Source organism: Hypomesus transpacificus, chromosome 15 (genome assembly GCF_021917145.1).
Source record: "Hypomesus transpacificus isolate Combined female chromosome 15, fHypTra1, whole genome shotgun sequence".
Lineage (NCBI taxonomy): Eukaryota > Metazoa > Chordata > Actinopteri > Osmeriformes > Osmeridae > Hypomesus > Hypomesus transpacificus.
The window spans coordinates 7,240,278-7,260,744 of NC_061074.1; the positions used below are offsets into that span (position 1 = coordinate 7,240,278).

General features: G+C 42.7%; 1 protein-coding gene across 2 annotated transcripts in view; it reads right to left on the minus strand.

Moving 5' to 3' along the window:
- LOC124478106 (limbic system associated membrane protein) overlaps positions 1–20,467 on the minus strand; it is a 254,800-nt gene that overhangs the window by 11,548 nt on the left and 222,785 nt on the right. For both annotated transcript variants that reach the window (XM_047036244.1, XM_047036242.1), the window contains one exon: positions 7,606–7,731. In XM_047036244.1, the coding sequence (XP_046892200.1) occupies positions 7,606–7,731 (126 nt within the window). The remainder of the gene's footprint in view (positions 1–7,605; positions 7,732–20,467) is intronic.

Genomic DNA, 20,467 nt, shown 5'->3' on the forward strand with positions numbered 1-20,467 from the left:
TGTTAATTCAATAAGGCACAACATTGTTACACCAAGTGCACATTTGAATGCACCATCACAATTCTTTTCACTGCTGGTAGTAATTAGAAAACTAAGGAAGAACAATGCTAAGTATATATCTGCTAAACTGTAAAAGATTGGTTGGTTCAAAATAAACCTAGTCCCTATTATGCCTGTTACTTTGAGATGGAAATGGTCTTTGACTAGGAATGTTCCATTTGACAAAAAGCTCAATTGTACTTATGTACATTAATTACTGATGTAGTTCTTAAGACAACAATGCATACAATTATTTCTGACATATTTTCCTTTTTATTCAAACCCCCTGCCCTGAGGCTACGTCGCAGTATGTTCAGGAAAAGTCATTTCAGAGAGAGAGAAAGAAAGACAGCCAGAAATGTGTTTATTATATACTGGATAGATCTATATGCATGTATATATATGTACATATGTAAATATACAGAGAGAAAGAGAGATACAGAGGAAGCTACAATTATGCAGCTTAGGAAAGCCAGTCAGAGATGTGTGGTAGAGAGTTTTTTCCATGTTATCGAATAATTCCTTTTATAATGACTTACTTTAATTCCTAGAAAATGTGTAAACTTTAGATCAAGAATGAGGGTTGCTTTGCACAGAAAAAAATCAACAAATAAAAACACAAACACACACACACACACACACACACACACACTGATGCCACTGCTTCTGAGAGGGCTATCTTGCTGATGAGCACATTATTTATATTTCAGAGGGTCATCCTTCATCCTGTTAATAATAGCATTAAGAATCTAAAGAAGTGCTTTTTGGTTAGAACCTCTAATTGTTTGGCCATTCTGAGGCTGGCATTGCACACGCACACACACACACACACACACACACACACACACACACACACACACACACACACACACACACACACACACACACACACACACAGACACACACAGTGGACACGTGCACACAAGAAAGCTTGCTGAGGTGAGCCTGTGTTTGGGCTCCATGGAGGACTACGGGTGCCAAGTTTGCAGGCCAACATTAGTGAGAAACAGAGAGACAGAAATATAGAAAGGGGGACAGAGTGAGACAGTGGAATGTGCAAGACACAGAACTAACAATCTGCAACTGCAGTTGGCAACTGGAGATGCTCATTTGCATACTCTCATGCATCATTTATGAGCACGACTTCACCACTGTGTGAAACCTTACATTTATATGGTGAATGCTAATTTATGTTAAGCAGTTGATTTCTGAAACTTACAAGGGACAAGCGCAAATGGCTCTGCGACATTTAGCTCCTTTTGTCTACAAAGCTTCTTGACTCTGTCTAAGTGACTGCATGAAGAGCACGTGCATCATCAGGGGATAACACCATATTGTCTATCTCTCTGTCAGGGAGGAAGATGTACTGTAGTCTGATTTTAATTATGACAGGGTGACCTATGATACATCATTATCACTACTGCACTTTTACCTCATTAACTTACATTCCTAGTGGGGAAACACAGTGAACCACTAAGCTGAAACACATAGCGTGCATTCTTATCCTTCTTTTGGTTACCTCAGCAGTTAAGTTGAAAAACCCCAACAGCATGTGTAACTGGTGTAGATCTGTTAAACTCACTCCTCAGGTATGTATCCAGGCCACCGGCGCCAGTAAATCGCTAGCTTTTTGTTGGCATAGTTGGGAGTGGATGCGCTTGGGATGCTGGACGTGGCGGGTTCGATCCCCAGTATGGGAGAACGTCGGCCGAGCAAACAGTGAGACGAGCGTTGCATTTCCCCTTCATAGAAGACTTACAGCAGTTCGAAAGGAAAAAATCACTGCAAATGATAAGATTTAAACCCAACAAACTTTTCACATATATTTCCATTTAGTTTGGTAAATCTGCCTCAAAGAATCTGACACGGTAGAAACAAACAAATACGACCCTCAATCTGTGGGCTGTATTTACAGTGGAGGAGCTTTCGACTATTACACGTGTATCTCCAGAGATGCTCCAGCCAAAGGGACAGGCGCTCTCTGCGCCCGTGAAGGACAACAAGGTCAACTCTCCCTTCAAGTCATTCTCACAGTGAATGTGTGAACACAAACAGCTTGTAGCAAGCAGGAGGCGGAGGAATGTGTCGCACACCAACAACACGTGCAGATTTCACATGTAAGTGTGCGGTCCTGTGTGGACGTGTGTTGAGTGCTATCCTAGGGTGTTATCCTTCAGGAGAGGGAGTCTCGCAGTCTCACGTTAAGTTTTAGAGTGCGGAGCACACACCCAGGGAAGTGAAGGCTTAACACAAAACTGATTCAAAATCACGGGAGTAGCAGGAAGCATGTCCAGTGACAGAGAGCTTGGCCTTAGTCCAGTTAGCAGCCAGATGTCTGTTCTGGGGGGCCCTGTTAGCTTCCTCCCAGGAGCAGATGCTATATGTGTCACATGGACAGCCCTGAGCAAATCAAGGCGAAGGTAATGGACAGGACCGGACATGAGGGTCGCTGGTAGGGACACATCGCACACTTCAGTCAGACTGCCTGGGAGACACAGAGACACACACACACAAGCATACACACTAGCTCCAGCACTACCCTAACCACTCAGTTCCTATCTCCCCTCTCCATGTGAGTCAGAGACCTTATGTGACTTTTTCTCTCTCTCTCTCTCTCTCTCTCGCTCTCGCTCTCGCTCTCGCTCTCGCTCTCTCTCTCTCTCTCTCTCTCTCTCTCTCTCTCTCTCTCTCTCTCTCTCTCTCTCTCGCTTTCTCTCTCTCTCATTCTCTCTGGTCTGTTCAGGGATGAGCTTCTTCAATCTCACAGCTGACAGAAGAAGGGGGAAGAGGAGAGGAGGAATGGAGGGGTACTGAAGTGGCTGTTGCCTTGCTCTAGTGGAGAGGCAGAGAGGGAAAGAGAGAGAGAGAGAGAGAGAGAGGGAGGGAGAGTGAGTGAGTGAGAGGGACAGAGAGATGGACAGATGAGAGAGGCAGGCAAGGTGGAGAGGGAGGGACAAGGATAGATAAAGACAGAGAGAGGGAGAGAAAGATGGGGGGGAGGGCAGATGGCACAGGGTGACTGTCTAGTCCAGTCTGGGAAAAAAGACGATACGGAAGATGGGTGTTAGCAGGGTATGTCTAAAGTACCCCCCACAACTCCGCTAGCTCCTCTCTGATTGGTTGTTTTTCTCCCCACATACACCACACAGGCTTTATAATCAATATCAACATAAGCAACTCCAAAAAAGAAACAAAAAACGTTCTCAAAGCCAGTGAGTGCCGGTGTTACTCTTGTTATATTGCAGGTGATTCCATCTGCTGTTGTCTTTGAGGCATGGGAGCAGACAGGACGTGAGGTCATCAGTGTGAGACAAAGGTAATAAACAGGAAATGACCCGACGAAGGTAACTGCCACATGGCAACGCCGCTGTCAGAGCACACGCTTCGGTACTTCCAATGAAAACGCTCCATACTGTGGAGAAAGCACTGGAAATACGTAGTTTTTGCACATGCTGGGAGGGAAAGCGTGAGAGCAGTATATGGTTGTCTATGTCTTTCCACTGTCCAGGTGTGTGAGCATTAGCAGTGGAACACCAGAGCACAGCCGCTACCTAGCCTCCAGCACTAAATGCTTGACAAGCCATGTTATACTGATGGAGGTGTGGGGTCGGAGGGAGAACTTCAAATGCATAATTTAACGTTAATTAACCGTTTGCAAGTTCCGAATTACCCAATGATGTGAGTGATCGCACGTTTAATGAGACTTCTTATTTGCATACTTTAACATCTCTCTCTCTCTTCTTCTACGATCCCAAGGTTGTGTAATCTCAAAGTCTCCTCTTTACATGTTCCCCCCCCCCCCCCACCCCCTCCCTAGCCAGCGTGCAGAGCCCTGTCTCCACCCCTGTGGCGTGTAATTCGAGGGGCGCCAAAGGGCCGTGTAGTTTTCATCCTTGCATGACTCCGATCCCAGTGATCCGGGGAGCGTACAGGAAGAAATTCCTTGCTTGACCAATAGTTCTATTTCCCTTCTGAACGCGCCCAGTTGGGAGTCTCTTCGCCTGCGACCTTTAAACACACACACACACACACGGGGAGAAGTAAACAACAGTGCGGAGCGCATGTGTGTTATTGTGAGTGTGTGTGATTGCAGAACTTAACACAACCCCCTTCCCCATCTCCTCGCTTGATTGATCCCCCACCCCCCTTCAAGCAACCCACCACTGGGCCTTTCAATCGATCCTAGCAACAACATCCAACGTAGCTGCTGAACACAAGAATTTTCTCAGAAAGGATGTGACATTGTAAGCTAAGTCTAAGTGCTCATTCACCCCACCATATTGTGTTCAGTTATTTGATTGCTTTGATTACCTAGAATTGCATGCTTCAACAGTGATCATGAAACAGTCTTGGGTGAAATACTTGAATAATTCTGAAAGAAATGCACATCCATTCTTCTACAGACTATCTAAAAACAGGGCGCATGTGCTGCACGATCATGCATCAAGCATCTTTATTTGGTAAACATTTGGCTAGTTTTGATTGTTTGTAGTCAATTCAATTCACTTTATTGATCTCAAAGGAAATGTCTGCCTTGAAATAATTTAAGTATCTGCAACACACTACATTTGTATTTATTTTTTCTTTCTTTCTTGCTTGCTTTTTAACCTGTATTTAACCCAGCAAGTTAAGAAAATGTTTTTACTTACAATTGCAGCCTTCAACTGCCCCTCTACTACATCCACTTAGCTATTACACATACAGCTCTTACACTTTATAGATATATATATATACTAATATAATATTTACAATAAGAAGAATAGAATATAGAAAGGCTATAGAATAGAAATCTAGATGACTCATCAGAAAATGTATTTTGTGAATGAGTGATGTGAATTGGCCTTGTGTAATGTAATGTACCAATGTAAAATGTTCAGAAAGAAGAACAGAGACTCAGCCATGTGCTGTGCAAGGGGAGGCTACCAAGTTATTCTGAAGCTTGTAAATCTTACATTCTCCAATCCTCTTGAGTGTTTCAGCTAAACAAAGCCAGTAGCCTACTATTAGTACCTATATGAAGATTTTATGAGCACTTCCAAAAAACTAATGTGACAACCTATTTTTAGACCATGACATCACACATGATGAGAACAACTAAGTTATTATAGTACCACAATAACTCGAATGGGATGGATATTAATTAGATGTTTACATGGATATTAATAGTGAGAACTGTGAAATGAGTGTGAAAACAACCACTTTGATCTTTAGGTCTATCCAGTTTATTTGTTTGTATTTCATACAGAACCACCATTGTGCCTTGGAGCCAACACTCCAAAGACTTTGAAGCAAAGGTTGTTTAAATATGTGCAAGAATGGACAAGAATTCTTAATAGCTTATTACTCACATCTATCCTCTGTGCTCCAGTATCGTGTGCACTTCCTAAATCAGGTGGCATTTCTAATGATTGAGCACAGAGAGGTTTACCCTGCCACAGAAGCAGCTGTCAGGAACTGATGTCACCATTCAGACTGCGTCATCAAAACAGGGAGTCACTTAATAAAGGCATGTTTGATGTACCAAACCACAAAATAAATGTTGAAATAAAACTATAATTTATATTGGATTGGGGAGAGAAGCATATGGGCCCAATAAAGAAGTAATCGGACATATCTAAATAATTCCAATTTAAACCCACATTCCAAAAAGACGAAATGCCATTGGGACTATCAGTCCTAAGTTATTGTTTAAAGGAACTAGTAGGCAACCATGGACATTTGACAAGCTGTCAAACTGTGTTCATTTGTCATTTGACTGTCTCTCTCCTTTTCCTACCAGTTCCCAAAATATAGTGACTATGTTTGGAACTGGTTAGAGAAGGAGACTGTCAATGTATGTACAAAATACTGTAAAACGTGAACCAATATAGACCCCCTTTTGACAACCAGTTTAACCACAACCCAAAAATATTTTATACATTTAGATTTTGGCAAAGTATGTGTGCATGGGTTTATATGTCTGACAGCTAGTTTTTCTTGTTGAGTCTCTGAAAGTGTTTTGGAAATGGGGCATGCATGTTTTGTCTTCTCATACAGAACCCATCTATTGTGTTCCTCTTGTCATTACAAAACAAACAAACCCAATTATAAACGGATTAACTGATATGCCCAGTAATGAATGCTAGGCAGCAAGACAGGTGGCAGGAAATGAGGGAACGGGTGTCCAGTAAATATCCCTGTCCGGCCTGTAGAAACTAAGTGCATCACTAATAAATGGAGACACTTGAAGGGAGCCAGCTATTACATCTCACATAAACAGCTCCGCTGAGGAATACCAATTTAACTGCAGCCAGTGGCCACTTCCTCACTCAAACCGTTAGGGCAAAGAATGTTACGTAGACCTTTATTTAAAATGAGTCTGCAAAATGTTGCCACTTGTCAACTACAATGATAGACTTTTCATAAGAGAAATTCCTGAGCTAACTGCGGAGAGTCTGAACACATGAGGGACACAGAGCCATGCTGGACTTGGGAGCAGTAGGGTTTAGTCTGACCCTGGCCTGACATTTACCATAGTGGCAGATCCCCTCAAGCTCTGTCTGAGAGGAAAGGGCAGGTGGAAACACCACTGCTGTGGAAGGACATGGTTGTGAAGATGAGGTCCGGTTTGTCTACGTACTTCCAAACTCCATAGAGTTCACTTGTTCACTCTTCCCTCTGAATTAATGTTGTTTTTATTTGAGTTACTGACCTCCTGGGTTCATTTTTTATACGTCTATCTAAGGCTAGTGGAGGCACAGTGTGTTTTAGTCACAAAGTTAACAGTAACAGGAGCCTTATTAGAGAGTGATCAATGTGGATTTCTTGAGGGCCTGTCACTCGTAATCATGCACAGGTGTGTTTGTAGCTCTAAGTGGAAGCATTGTGTGGCTGGCACACAAGGAGGCTGTGAGTGTGTGTGTCTACGCACCTGTGCTAAAGAGAGAGAGAAAGGCAGAAAAAGGGAGAGATGGAGGAAGAGCGAGTATGTGTGAGTGTGTGACGGCAGTAAAATAATACTATGGCACTTCAGGAGAGAACTATGCAGAGTTGCTGGTAGACAACAGTAGAGAACCCCCCCCTCCCTCCAGGCCAAAGAAAGTTACCATCTCTCTGAGGACCAACTAGATGTCTCTTTTACTGAACAAGGCAAAAACTGTGACTTCAAATGAGAACAATTGTTACCTCAATGAAAGCTCCCTGGATTAAAGGAGAATGCATTTGCTTTTGACTCTTTTTGGTGATGGGATGCAAGGAAACAGAATAAAGAGATGTCTTGAATCAGATAATTGCACACTGCACTTCACTGAAACACATAGAGAGACAGGTGGCTCTATCACACTGATTGAGGTCTGTTTGGGTGGTGTTGTCAGTTACAGCCTGATCATGTCAGACATCATTCTTCTCTAGACACCCAGAACCTGGATTTAGACCACATCATCCCTGTGACACGCACACATTCATGCACACTGCAGCTCCATCAACACCAAGGCAGGAGAAACAGAGACATTGATAACAAGCGATGATGAAACATTTCCCCTATAAAGACAACATGGCTGACCTGAGAACTGATTGGCTGAAGCCTACCTGATGGATTGAGCAGTCTCCAGTTAATAACCGGATCCGGTCTCCCGTCGGCCAGACAGCTCAGCGTCACGTTGCTCCCCTCGTTCACGGTGATGTCCTCTGACACCTTGTAAATGCTTGCAGGAACTGGAGGAGAGACAGAGAACGGGAGAATGAAAGGGAGAGAGAGAGATGAGGAACCATAAGATATTGGGTCATTTTTATCAATATAGCAGCAGAAACATGGTCAGAGACAATCAATCTGAGGCGAAGATAAGGTTTCTGTGTGCACAGATGGAAAAAAGGGATTCCAGAGGAACAAAGCACACACGTCCAGTGGAAGAGTATTGTCAGTGTGAACCGACATGTGGCTTGTGAAGGTCCTTTTTTATTTTAAGTGGCAATCGCATGTGTGTCCATGATAAAGGATTTTCACTCTAAATGAGTAGCCATATATCTACAATGCTTACTGCTTTCGAGGATCAACCTGCAGCTTTGCCACTAGAGGTTTTAATGCCAAATAGACAATTTCTTATACTGCAGTCTGGGAAGTCCTCACATGTTTCTATTAATTTGTGACAAGTGGCAGAGGAAAATTGAGAGGCACTTAAACTAAAAAAGGAGAGGCTGGTTTTCAATAGTGTAGGCCGCTCATCTATTAAGGCAAGAGGGATGAAATGAAGGGAGACAGCAGGTGCGGCTATGATCCATGATGGACAGCCCTGAGAGTCACAACATGTTGTCATCTGAGTGATATTAACCACAGGTGACCCGGAACAGAGAAAGAAAGTCAACAGTCTACCTACAGTCTGATTTCAATGTACCTCCTCCTATAGGACGTCAATATCTTAGTCCTTTTGGAGACGCTTCAGAGAGCCTTCAATAATCGTGTGCACTCACTGTAATGGGGTGAGGCCCCGCCATTACTTTAGCATTACATAATAATAACCTTCAGTAGAATCTTCTCCTTGAACACATTCTGTTCCTGCAGCTTGTGACTGGGGCCCTCCTATTCTGTGAGTGTTTTCTTATAGAATATAAATATACAGTATGTATGGAAAAAATGATAGAACTTGTCACTGCACAGATAAATGGAAAAATTTGGTTACAGCAGCTTGTCATATCTTCTGTCGTTCATGCTGTTAAATGAGAGACAGACCATAATCAATACTTCAGTCTCTTGCCTCAGTAAACGGGTTCTGTTATTACAGATCAGTCTATGTTCGTGGCCACCTCACTGTCAAACAATTCCTGTCTTTTTTAACCCTCCCTCCCTCCTCTCTTCTAATAGCACATGCTATCCTAACACCAACTGACATGCTAGATATTTCATTGCAAAACAACAGTTTAAATGAAGCCATACAGAGTTATTGGGTTGAGTAAAATGACCTCTGAAAGAGAAGATGTTTTCCCTATAGAAGGGAGATTGAAGTGACAGGGAATCCAATTGCTTTTCTCTCAAAACAACGAGTCCAACAATATCAGTGCTCTGATTGGCTGAATGGAGAGCTTGAACATGAATCCCCAGCTACACGCCATTGGTGATAAAAAATGAGCTTGGGAAGAAACAAGCTCTGGCAGACAGATAACCCTGTCATGTTCATGTTCAGTTCATGAGTCAGTCAGAAGTTGTTTATTTGTAGATCTCGATTCTCCAAATGATCTCCCTCCTCAGTTAAGCTTAAATTGCAGTGGTTATTCTATTCATTATACTTATGACAACCCAAATAGACTGACCTTTGTTTCAACTCTAATTATCAACCACAAAGCCAGCAGGGGAGAAATACAGAGATTGAGAAACACAAGGTGTAATTACACGGAAGGATCCAGCATGAAAAATCTGGTTTCTAATCAAATGAGAGATAGAGAGAGAGAGAGAGAGAGAGAGAGAGAGAGAGAGAGAGAGAGAGAGAGAGAGAGAGAGAGAGCGATAGAGAGAGAGAGAAAGAGAGAGCGATAGAGAGAGAGAGAGAGAGAGAGAGAGAGAGAGAGAGAGAGAGAGAGAGAGAGAGAGAGAGAGAGAAAGAGAGAGCGATAGAGAGAGAGAGAGAGAGATAGAGAGAGAGAGAGAGAGAGAGAGAGAGAGAGAGAGAGAGAGAGAGAGAGAGAGAGAGAGAGAGAGAGAGAGAGAGAAAGAGATGGAGGGATCGATAGAGTTGCAGGGTGTTTCTGTCTTGAAAACCCCTGCCTAAAAGGGAAAAGAAGATGATCAAAGTCCTGGCCTGAAGCTCCTGCACAGTACTCTAACAATACATCCTTCCTTCCCTCCCTCCCTCCTTCCTTCCATCCTCATTTCCTTCAGGTGATTACTGTTCTAACATCGTTGGATTGGTTATGTCTCATCAGGGAGAACTTCAAGGAAGCAAAGGAGCAGGAGCCTTTTCATCTACCTCCTACCCTCTGCAAGCCTCCTCCATCCTTCTTCCAGTTTCCTGAGGGCTGGCACTAACACCCATATGTCCAGCACTACCCCCTGGGGGCAGGATGTGATGATGCTTATGTTTACAGTCATGCCTTGTACTGTACATGAGATCTAATGTTGCCATGATTCAAATGTAACCTTTATATGGTCCCACAGAAAGAGGCAAAAAAACAACACCTTATTGTTACAAGTCACAAGCTTGCTAATAGTTTATTTCTAAATGATCTCTTTCTGTTGTTCTCTCTCCCTCTTCTTATCACAGTGGCTCTCTTTTTCCAACTCCTACTATCATAAATGCGCCCAAATTCAGACATTCCCCTCTCACCTACAGACACGCACACGCACCAATTATACACCAAACATTTCGGCAGACCCCGTACAGCTGGATTCTTTCACATTATGCAAAAATGGTGCGACATTTATGCAAAATGTTCATCGCCTCAAAGACTACGAAGACAACATGTCAAACTGTTCTCGTCCTCCCAGGCTACAAAGGCTGTTATTGTGGTTTGGATTCCATCGCTGCACAGTGTCCTCCATGTTTCATACTACATCAGAGAGAAATAACCGCACTGTTTAGAGGAATCTCTTCCAAGTACAGTCTCTCAATCTCTGAGCTGTCCATAAAAACAACTAACTGTTCGCTGAGGGACATTAGAGATGATATGAATGTTGGTGTAGAAACCTTCTGACTAAACACAGGTGCACACACAAAAGAAGGTCGACAAACTTATTTAAGGACGCAGAACACTGTCCCTGGATCACTTGAAGGGTTGTTGTAGTGACACCTTTAAAAATTGCATAACATGTCCTCATACAAACCCGTAAGTGCATAGCTGCGTTGAGGGCAATGAACACCTTGACCCAAAGAGGCAATCTGTTAGTGCGGAAACAGAGAGAATGACAGCCAGGCAATCTTGTCCATTCAAGGGCTTTAAACTGGAGGCGGACATCAATTCAGTTGGGCTCCTCAGGATTAAGGCCTTTAAGGTCAACTGGAGATGTGTGTATTTATAAGACTCTCTCTCTCACTCACACACAAAAAAAAACTATTCAACGCAAAGTAAATGCAAGCTATTAGCATGTGTGGGTTTACATCCAGCTTGTGTGTATGCGTGTCTCAGTGTTTATGTGTGTGGAGACCTGAATCTTATAGCCCACATAAACAAATACATCTTGTAGTCATGCCCATGTTAGGGCTTTAAAGGAAGGAAAGCATCATTGAGTGGGGGTTTTCAGGATTATGGATGTTAAGGTCATCAGCGGTTGTGAATATTCATGATGCTGCTGACACACGCACACACAGTATACACTCTAACAGTGATCCTTTATAAGCCATGTGCACACACACAAATACTTTGACCATAATTCAGTAAAAGCTACTACAAATAAAAAAGGAGGAAGCATTGTGTTGTGTTGTTATGTTTGTGGGCGCGTGTTTATCTGCACACCTACAGTGTGTACCATATCTTGTAAGTCAACCTTGTAAAAACCAATTGACAAAGAAAGCCTTTTTGTCAGACATATTGAATTCTCAATGAACAAGATCCCAACAAAATGTGTTGATCTGAACAATAGCAACTCCAAACTCCATAAATGATAACAATGAAGGCAAGATTTACACACAGTTCCAAAATGGATTACTACAGTAGTTCATATGTTTGTTCCTACACTTCTGTTTGTTTCAAAACTTCCTTATGAATCAAAACCCATGACTTCAATAATCCTCTCCGTTCGTGGTATCAACATGTCACCCTATATCTCCAACTCCAAAAACACAATATTGTGACTCAGCCAGATCCACCTCATGGTGGAAAACAACCTCAAGAAGAAGCTGCCAGCTAGTCTGACGGGGAACAGGATGTGTTTGTGTGTTTGGGGGGGGTTCTTGCATGTGTGTGTGAGTACAGTACGTGTGTGTGTGCTTGTGTAGGCATCTGTGTAAGTGTAACTTTCCAATGCTGACAGACTGGCATCGTAGACCAGAAAAGAAATGGCACACTTCTCAACAATCATGTTTTGGAGCTGCAGAAGCCTGGAATGGTGCTGAGCTGAGGGGGCGCCTCCACTCTCCATTGTTCTTCCCTGGCAGGGAGACAGGAAGGAGGCGAATGGCTGCTTCTCAACCAACGTAATCATGGCCGCCAGGCAGCGTCCATCCTCGTGATCTAAACTCGAGCTGCTACTGATGTTTCAAAGGAGGGAAAGAATGTGAGAGAGACCAAGGCCCGTTGGAGGATCTCTGGAGTCAGAGAGATTAAGCCAGATCTCTCTCTCTCTCTCTCTCTGTCTCTCTCTCTCTCTCTCTGCTTGTTCTTGAGCACTTCTTCTTCTGCTGTCTCCCCTTCTGCTGGTCAGATTAAGGTCTATTGAGAACAACAGCTCTGAAAACCTGTTACTGTAACCTCTGTTAATTAAAACTGGGTTTTCTTTGAAAGGATGAGAAGTTATAGTGTTGGAGTGCAGGGCTCCATGAAGGCATATGCTCGTAAATCACACAAACTAAATAATTGGTGCTGAGTGGTGAAAAACAATGGGAGAAGAGAGAAAGTGAGCAAGCACTTCTAACGAGGTGCATTCACGCCGGCATGTGGAAGAGACGGAAATAAACAACAGCATTGGCGGAGTGTGACTGTTTGAGCAACTTATGACACACCTTCTTGGATACAAGTCTAGAACTTCTAAAGGCAATCATTTTTGTCCAAAGTAAGATGAAATAAATCCACTGTCCGGTGTACAGCAGCATTTTGTTACGGAAGCTGTAACATGGTATTGACCTGTAAGGTTCTTTCTTGTAGGTTTAACTAAAACGTACTTCTGTATTTTGCATTCAAAGTTTTTGTGCCCACCGCACTTTCTAACAAAGTTATAATCCAACATACTGAGGATATATACTTCTTTCATGTGAATTTGGGTCACAGGCCTCAAATCCTCCAGCCTACCATTATTACTGTATCATTGTATTCCAGAACAGAATTATCATGTGGTCATTACCCTAGAAATATATAAATAAACAGGCTAAATCTGGGCTAGGCTAACTACTCTTAGCATAATGGTTTAGCAAAAACCCAATGGCTATTATAGTACTGTATCTGTGCTTAAAGACGCACTCTAAGATTCAAGATCTTTTTTTGTCTGCTTTGCGATCTATGTCGCAATTGAGTTATTCCCAAAAATACATGTTATTTTAACCTTTTATCATCACAACAAGCATACTGCAGCCCGCAAACAAATGCTAATCAAAAAAAACGTACACGTTTCACAAAATGTTAAGCTGGTATGGGTGGAAATGGGTGTGTCCCTTTAACAAAGTGTTATTGAATATCAGTAACCTGCATTGGTTAAAGGGGCAATTGACTGCAAAACCGATTTTACCTTGTCATTGTTGAAAAACGACAGTTCGGAGGGTAAACTGAACATACCGTGAATATCAAAGTCCATTGACACCTCTTTCCTATTCAAATCTCAAAAAGCAAAAATTTGGCTGTAAAACGCTAGCTTTTCAACAAAGCCACCGGTCCTACGTAGGACCGGTGATCGCCCTCTTATTGGCTCTGGTCTGTATCTTTGTCACGCCCCAGAATTTACATCCAGACCAGCCCGAGGTAGCGTCTATCTCCGATACTAGTTTAGCTGCGCGCTGCTCTGTGTAGGCTACTTATAAGGAATTACAAAGAAGAACGTTTTGAATTATAACAAGGATATTGAAAATGGACCACGGTCGTAAATGCTGTGTTCCAGGCTGTACAGGGAAGGCTAACACTCACAGTCTTCCCAAGGAGCCAAACATTCAACAGGCATGGCTGCTGTTGTCTATGAGAATATCCCGGCGAAGTTCGACACTCAATCATTCATTTGCTCTGAACATTTCACCCAAGACAGTTTTGACAACCTTGAACAATTTCAAGCAGGATATGCTAGGAAGCTGAACCTGGAAAGAGGTGCTGTTCCAACCGTATGCTCATTGCAACCGCAAGCTAAGGACAGTATGATGTTGTGCTAACAGTTATTAGCAATGCTAACGTTTCCTGTATATATACCAGGTAGAATGCTAAATACGTTTCTACACACATCAAATGACTCTAGCTAGACTAGCTGTAGTCGGCATTAGAAGGGAAGCTTCCGAAAAATAGCCAGAAAACGAACTGCAGTCTGGCTTATTGCTAACGCCTGTCTAGATAATCTATTTGAAAGAACTGGAGAAAGGCAGGTTCTAGATACAGGATAGTTAGCATTGCTATTAACTGTTACTAGTAACACTTAGACTGTAGGCATGTAAACAAGTTTAGCTTGCTAGTTAATGCAAGAGCATAGGTAGAGTGTGTGATAATTTAGCCTAGTTTATTGGCAATGGGGCTAACGTTGATTCATGTTCCTGACTGTGTTTCATTCAAATAAATAACCTGTGTAATGAAAATCTACAATTCACGATGCATGTTTGTCCAGATCTTTGTCATGTTATTTTACAGCAAGATATCTAGAGGTAGCCTAGCTAACTAACTGAAGCCGAGTAGAATCAGGATATGGTTTGGTTGCTAAGCTGTAGCCTAACGTTCTACCCACCTGAATCAATCCAGTTTGCTTCAACAACAGAAGTGGAAACAAGTAATGTTATCATTTCAAATGATATATAGTCAATCTGTTGAAAACAGTGTTGTGTAGACACAATAGATTTATTTGCGCATTTTTATTTCAAGTCTCCAACTTCGGTGTTGCTGTTGGCTGTGTTGCGTTTTTGCTCCCAGCTTCACTCGTTGATAACCAACCAATCAGCTTGCAGCTTATCTAAATATTAATGAGCATACCATAAAAGGAGAAAAGCTAGTGTTTTTTCCCGGGAACATTTCAGAGGATCTGTCAGAGGGCATAGAACAGCACACGGGCCATTTTCAACCCAACCAATGTTACATACCCTATTCGGAGACCTTAAGGAACAGTGTGAAATACCCAAAAAACCCAGTCAATTGCCCCTTTAAAGGCTACACACAAAGAACCGTGTCTTATTGGCGAAGCAATCATTAAATTACAGCTTATTTGGAGAAACGCTCACCTGCCCAATTGTTTGTCCTCATCCCAAAAGCACTCGGGGCGTATGCCCTGTAAGTTATCCTGGCAAATCATCCGGCCTAATCGATAAGATGTAATTGGTTTTCATGCTTTACAATTTGTAGAATTAGGTAAAGTGCACACTCTAATGGTGGTGGTCAGTGGGGGTCTGGGAGCTAGTATGCTACTTGTTTCAAACTACTAGAAAATCACAAAATCATTAAAAAGCCTTTACTATATATTTTGAACACCTGACATGTTCTCTGATTGGCAGCCTTGGTTGAAAGGCAGAGAATCGCCAAAAGAGCATCTGACACTTGGTGGTAGGGATAGTAGAGCCATGTTCACGAGTCACGTTGTCTTTCTACTGCTCACACACGCATACACACACACACGCATGCATACACACACACACGAGCATACACGAACATTTCCCCACTTCGTCTTTCTTTTCCTGCTAGTCTCTTTCTCTCTCTCTCTCTCTCTCCTTTTCTTTCTGTATTGCCTTAAGCACAAGACTAATGACCAAGTGGAGCACTTGAAAGTGTTTTCCAGCTGGTAGAGAGATAACAAGCACATGTTATTTACTCACTGTATTCACTGACAAACCCCCCGAGCAAGCTTTCTCCATCAGATCCACAACATCATGGAGGTACTGTAGCTGGTTGTGAATTATGTCAGACTGAACTCAATTCCTGCATAACCATGGTAGACCAGAATCAGAATCAGAAAGGGATTTATTTGCCATGAAAGTTTGCACAGACAAGGAATTTGCTTTGGCAGGAAGCTGCATACAATAAACATATAGGAATCTTTAATTTAAATATGTGGTCTAACTATACTAAGGGTACTTAAACTAGCAATACTAAGTGGAATTAGAATTAAAATAAAATATACAATAAAATAAAATATAAGTTGCCGTAATGTACAATATAAAAATACAAATGTACAATATAAAAATACAAATGTTACAGAAGATACAAATGGTACAGATACAGTTTTGTAATGTAGTGCAAAAGCAAAGTGTGTTTTAACACATGAAGTCATTAAAGTCAGTGTGAACTCTTGGCCTTGTTGAGGAGGCCAACAGCGGAAGGGAAGAAACTGTGTTACTATCACATATTTTCCGGTGCCTGAGACGGTATAAAATAAGCAGTACTGTAGGTGCAGGATTTATTTGGATTAATTGGAAGGTTCTTGAAATGCTTAATTCTGACATACTTGGAATACATATCAAATGTCGAATATGATGTGGGTGTGAATGACCCAAAAAAACAGAGAATAAGGAATTCTTATCCTCAGACAGAACCAGGCCCAGATTGAACTTGGCTTCTAAGCTGTGGGTAACTTTCAGATATCAGTCTTGTTAAGATCTCTAATAAGAGTGAATTCATCCAGGTATGCCAGCAGTCTTGTCTGTGTGTAGCTGAAGATGAATGTACATCTTTGACAATCAAAGACACATTGGTTTGAAGGAGATTGTGTTTGGTCTTGTTGAAAATCGCCTCAAACATCTTTTGAGCTTTCGTTATGCAGCCACCCGGTACCCTCAAGAAGCTGTGTGTCACCCCTGCAAAGTGTTGTACACCAGATTCCAGCAATGGGTCTGACCTTGAGAATGTTTGGCAAAGACGGATGCCTTTGGAAATATAAAAGGGGTGGTTCAAAACCAGCACGTTCGAGGATACCTCCAGGCTGCCAGGGTGCTCTCCCCATGCAGAAGATGGATGTGTCCTGGCTCCAACTGGGCAGTGCCAGCAGGCTTCTCCTGGATGGCTGAGATGGTCACAGAGGGAAAGAAAACTTCCCTTCACAGAGTCCTGATGCTTATTCTCTCAGACAAAACAGGTGAATCCATGACCAACTCTCTCCCAGAGAGGGGTCGAGCTCCTAGCAACTCCGCCCACATGGGTTGTTTGTGCGTCCAAACAGAAAACAGCATTCGCCTGACAAGTGTTTAAGGGTGGCAAGCAGTGTGACATGGGTGACAGGACTCCATTAAAGAATCGCTGTGGGGGGTGAGGTTACTGCGCCAGTCACTTGATATCCCGGTAAGTGCCGGCGCCACGCACAGGTAGAGGCCCCGCATTCAATTTCCCATCCATAACCATCTCTAACAGCCAGGGGACAGAGTCAGGCCATTTTCATAACAAAGCTGGCTGAGTGAGTGCGGCGGTGGCGTTGGAGGGAGAGCTCTCCAGGAGTGATGGGACATGGTCTCGGCTTATCCCCTGAAATATGGCGGCCCTTCACCTGCACCCCCGTGGATGTATCTGCAGTGATGGCCCCCTCTCCGATGGCCCCATTTAAATGCATGAAGCGTCTCTTCCGCCAAGCATAAAAAAGATTAAAGAGATGCCTCTCTTTCCGAGGGTTTCTTTGCTCTATAACAGTGGCGGCAGCAACCCGAGCGGGAAAAAAAGGAATACTAAATTGTTTCTTTCATTAAAACATCAAGGAGTTGGTTTCGTTACAAGGTTCAAAGGGGACAGACGGTTCGCGTAGCGGTTGCTTGTCGATTGGTTTCTCTTCTATGACTTTCTCTCTTTTTCCGGCCTTAACATTGGAGTAATGGGCACAGGTACATCTGTCCGTTATCCCTAGAGGGTGGGCGATGAGCTGAGGGTTGGAGGGAGACCTTTGGCAGCTTTACTGTTCGCCCCCACTCACCATGCTGAGGCTGAGACTAACACAATATCCCTGACAATAGGCCAGCCACAACGAAAGCCTTGGAGATGCAGAGGTGGGAGGCAGTGAGAGATGACTTCCAAGGCACTGCAGAAAGGTTCTGATAGTCCCAGGATAATTGTTAAAAGGTCACTCCTCCTCCGTCTCCCTTGCTCAGACTTTAAAGTAGACGGCCTACACAGCCATACAGAACACACGCACGCACGCACGCACACACGCACACACACACACACACAGAGGAGTTGCTCTTTAGAGTGGCATGGGGGCTTTACTCTCTCTTTAGAGAGTGCTTTGGATCACAATATTCTTAAATACCACATCTTTGTGAACGGATTGTGTGTGTTCTTGTGTCTTCATGAGTGTGAGAGTGGGGGTGGGGGACTATGTGTTTTTCCTTATGTGTGTTTGTGGGAGAGAAAGATAAAAAGAAACCGAGAGAAAGAAAGATGGAAGGCTGTGTCAGTATTTGTCAGTATTATGACATACAGTATGTGGGTGTATTGGTTTGTGACAAGATACAAAGGAAGAGATATTGAATGGCCCATGTCATTTGATGAGCCACAGCAATGGAGAGGCTACCTTCTATTAGAAGCTGTGACGTTGTAACTAGAATCACTGGTATCCCACCAATAACCCCTGATAAGACAGAGTAAACACAATCATTCTTTAACAAATCATCAAAATATATATAACTAAAATCGTTTTTCGAAGGTAACATAGGTTGGGAATCAACAATACTGAATTGTAAAGTACAGGTATAATAATGATTTGACTTTTTCAAGAGAAGAAATGTGTAGAACACTTCCAATGGCATGTTTCCTCAAACACTGTCAGGCAGTAGTGTTTAAGAATCTAATTTCCTAGACTGAGATGCATATTCTATAGGATTTTGCATCTGTCCTGTGTCTTGGCTGTTGCCTCCATAAACATGGTGTATTTCAGAGTTTCAGAGTGCTGTGTAACAAGGTCATATAAGTCTGAGAGCTACTGCAGAGGCGCAAGCTCTCCAGCTCCACTTCACACTTCCTGGGTTCTGTGGTGAGGGGAGAGCAATTATATTCATGAAGGTTGGGATTGTTTATGTGTTGAATTTGTGTTTCTGTATTGTTTTGAGATGAGAGATGAGATCAAATGAGATTTTAATCTGTCTGTAGACCACAGTCTTCTGTACATCACAATACAGTGATTACTTTAATTGGAACACTTTAAGTACCTTCACACACATCCTGTAAACATGGTTGGCACACCATTTCTTCATCCATGTGTGGCCCCTGCATTGTGCTAATGGCCGCTCCGTTAATGTTTATATTTGAAATGATTTGGATTCTTCAACAAAGAAAGAAAATGCTGACGTTAATTCATAATCTACCAAATCAATCCTGATTAGCATCAGCTGACAAAGCGGTGCCATTGCTGAGGCCTTGAAAAATAAAGAAGAGAGGAAAAAGGACTGAAAAGAAAAACAGCTTACTGCTGCTGGCTGGAATAGAAGCCCACCCAGAGATCAATCCTATTGACATATTTCAATGGTCTCCTAACATCTGGCTCAGGACCAAAGTACACTCACGCTCACGATAACACACACTCCCAGAGACTAAAATACACACAAACACACACACATAAACACACTCACTCACTTATACACACACCCGCACACACATGTACACACACATGCACTCAAAGCAATTTTGACATCCTCTGGCTAATAGCGAACACCAAAGTCAACACATGCTTGAAGGAAGCTTACTGAACAATCACACGGGGGCCTCGATGCTCAATGACCAAACACTGACCAGACTGGGTTTGATCAAAATCAAAAGGGAATGGACTGGAAAGCTAGAACTATTATGATTCTCATCGTGTTCAACGACCCTGTCTGCCATCGGCTGGATGCCACCCCGCCAAGACCATAGCTCTATTATCCCCAGTAAATTTACTTTGTCTCATCATTTGTTTTCCAATTACGCTTGGCTGTCCGTGCTAGCGGAAAATTGTCAGTTTTGGTTATGTGAACTCGATCTTCAGTCTCTAACTCAAGACAATGTCAGCGACAATTGGAACATTTTCATATTGTTAAAAAAAATGAAGGTGAAAAATAAGCTGGTCCACTTTGATTTAGTTTGGGAGTGTTCTGTTGTTTGCCTTATTCAATAGCAAAACAAAGCAAGAAGGATTTGAACCCTGTACTGTTTTCACACTCTGCTCTGTACAGTATCTGGAGGTAATGCGTTTCCAGTACACCAGAGGTGGTTTGAGGTCCGCATTTAGTCTTGAACTGAAGGCCCAGGAAAGCAGTACAAGCATTCACCCAGACTCAGTTCTTATCTGTTAGTCCAAACCTTTGTTCCAACCTCAATCCCAACCACAGCACAAAAATGCAGATACTCCCTTTCCCAGCCAATCAATACTTTATTCCAGGCTGTGAATTGAACAAGGGATACACCCGAGAAATAGTGGCCTGATCATATTCACTGGTTTAATCAGGGTTGTAGGTTTGTTTTCAAATTTGGGTGGAACAAGGATGCAGCAGTCAAATATAATTTAAATATATCATTTTTTTACAAAAAGTGGGGGGTACAGATTTGCAGTTTTAAAAAAGTGGGTGGGACATGTCAATGTATGATGGAACGTATGTCCCTGGGTTTAATAGTGAAACCAGAGAATAACAAGTGGAGCGGAGGAAGAGATGGCCGAAACGGAAGACAACAATATAATCAATGTTTAGCT